The following is a 1,817-nucleotide window of genomic DNA, read 5'->3' as shown; positions in this document are numbered from 1 at the left end:
AAGTCCAATGCTGCAGGCAAAGCCATGCTGCAATGACATGCTACATGGCAATGCACACTTGTTTTTACATCGTAAAAACCCATGTCTAGTTGTTCATAATTATAGTACAATCAGCTGTTCAGATTATTAAATATTCTTTAAAAAGTTTGCATCAAGTATTAAAACTATTATCCAACTTAAACCTGTAAAAATGACCAAACTCCCTCAGTAATCTGTGTCAGTCTTTAGATTAATTTTATGGTAAAAGGAAGCTGTATTATTGCAGAAGAGCATTTTAATCAACAGTTTCCACGACCAAACACAAGAAGAAAGCAGTGGTGCCTGCTATAAACCCAGAGCTGTGTTTTCTTTAAAACATCAGGTTTATTTGACACAGACATCTGAGAACTGAGGCTGTTGGAGGTGAAATGGGTGGACTGGTGACAGAGCTGACCACTTTCAGTTGTGGAGAAATGGGAATTTATTTCTACAAAAAGACTGGAAAAGTAAAGTGTTTTGTTTTATCTGTAACATTTGACACTTTCAGGGCTCCACGAGGATAAAAGCTGTTAAGTTTAGCTCTTATTATTTATGTTTTTCCCAGGATGAAACCTAACACAAAGTGCTGACAGATCAGGGATGTACCTTTAGGCCCAGCTGGTCCCTGCTCTCCTTTCTCTCCCTGCACACCGTCAGCCCCGGCAGATCCTTTTATTCCCTGAGCGCCTGATAATCCCTTTTCTCCTGCAAGTCCTGAAAAAACAGACATTTAACTGTAAAACAAGGTGATTATTACATGATGAGGTTTAGATTGATTCACATCATGGTAACAGCAAAAACACAAATATACAGGCAGCTGCTGACGCACAGCGGGTTATGACACTAACTGATGTAAAACTAATCAGACGTAAACATCTAAAGTTATATATTTGAGTAACTAAAGAAACAACTRGAAACCTCTTCCATGTGAGTTAATTTTACAGGTTTGTGTTTATTATAAGAGTGTGAGTGAGTTACATGAGTTTATTAAAAAACAGTYCCATGGTCCAAAACATGAAGCCAATTAACATTTCCTCCAGTTACAGTCCGTCCTTCTGTGTCTTTTTGCTTTCTTTCTACTTTTTAAATTTACCTGTCTATTTAGATTTGACTAAATATTTTTATTTTGTTACATTTAGGACTTAAAATGATGCTTACTTACTTTTTACTTTAAAAAGTAAGACCTTACAAAACAAAAACTGTCTGAACTCCTCATGAAAGGAGGTGTTTWTGTGCTGTAAAGAGATGAAGTGTTGAATCTACTCAACCAATCATAACACCTGGTTCTACTAAATCTAATAAAGTAAATATGAAGCAATTTACTCAACTAGGTTAGTTAGTGCAACCAGTTTTGGTTAAATAAATTCAGTTTATTTCTTAGAGAGTGTGTAAAAGTACTTTTACTTTTACTTTCCCAAATTTTGTGAATGGTTTTATGACTTTTACTTAAGTACTTTTCTCATCAGTGTAATTCAATTAATTAAGTAATAAATACACCTCAGTTTAAAAAAAAAATCAGCATTTTATAAAAATGTTAGAACATTTTATAGTGTTTATAACAGGGGATCTTAACCTTTGTGACCTCAGGGTCCAGTTTGTTGAAGATAAAGTGACACAAGGTCCAGTCACACATTACTAATGTATGGATCAAAATGATCATTATTATAAATCTTGGTTTAATTTTTATTGTATTTACATTATAACATAAAATTCACTTAGTTTAAAACTCCTGTCAAATAATCACAAGACATGATTATGACAAACCATTTTTTAAATTGTAACCTGCCCATAACAATTAT

At 33.7% G+C, this 1,817-nt stretch overlaps 1 protein-coding gene across 1 annotated transcript in view; it reads right to left on the bottom strand.

Annotated features, from left to right (window-relative positions):
- scara5 (scavenger receptor class A, member 5 (putative)) overlaps positions 1-1,817 on the bottom strand; it is a gene marked incomplete at its 5' end in the record, with an annotated part of 69,989 nt that overhangs the window by 16,382 nt on the left and 51,790 nt on the right. Inside the window, 1 exon segment of the mRNA XM_014022296.1 lies at positions 625-732. Within this exon segment, the coding sequence (XP_013877750.1) occupies positions 625-732 (108 nt within the window).

Source organism: Austrofundulus limnaeus, unplaced genomic scaffold (assembly GCF_001266775.1).
Source record: "Austrofundulus limnaeus strain Quisiro unplaced genomic scaffold, Austrofundulus_limnaeus-1.0 Scaffold323, whole genome shotgun sequence".
Lineage (NCBI taxonomy): Eukaryota > Metazoa > Chordata > Actinopteri > Cyprinodontiformes > Rivulidae > Austrofundulus > Austrofundulus limnaeus.
This window is presented reverse-complemented; position numbering and strand designations above follow the sequence as displayed.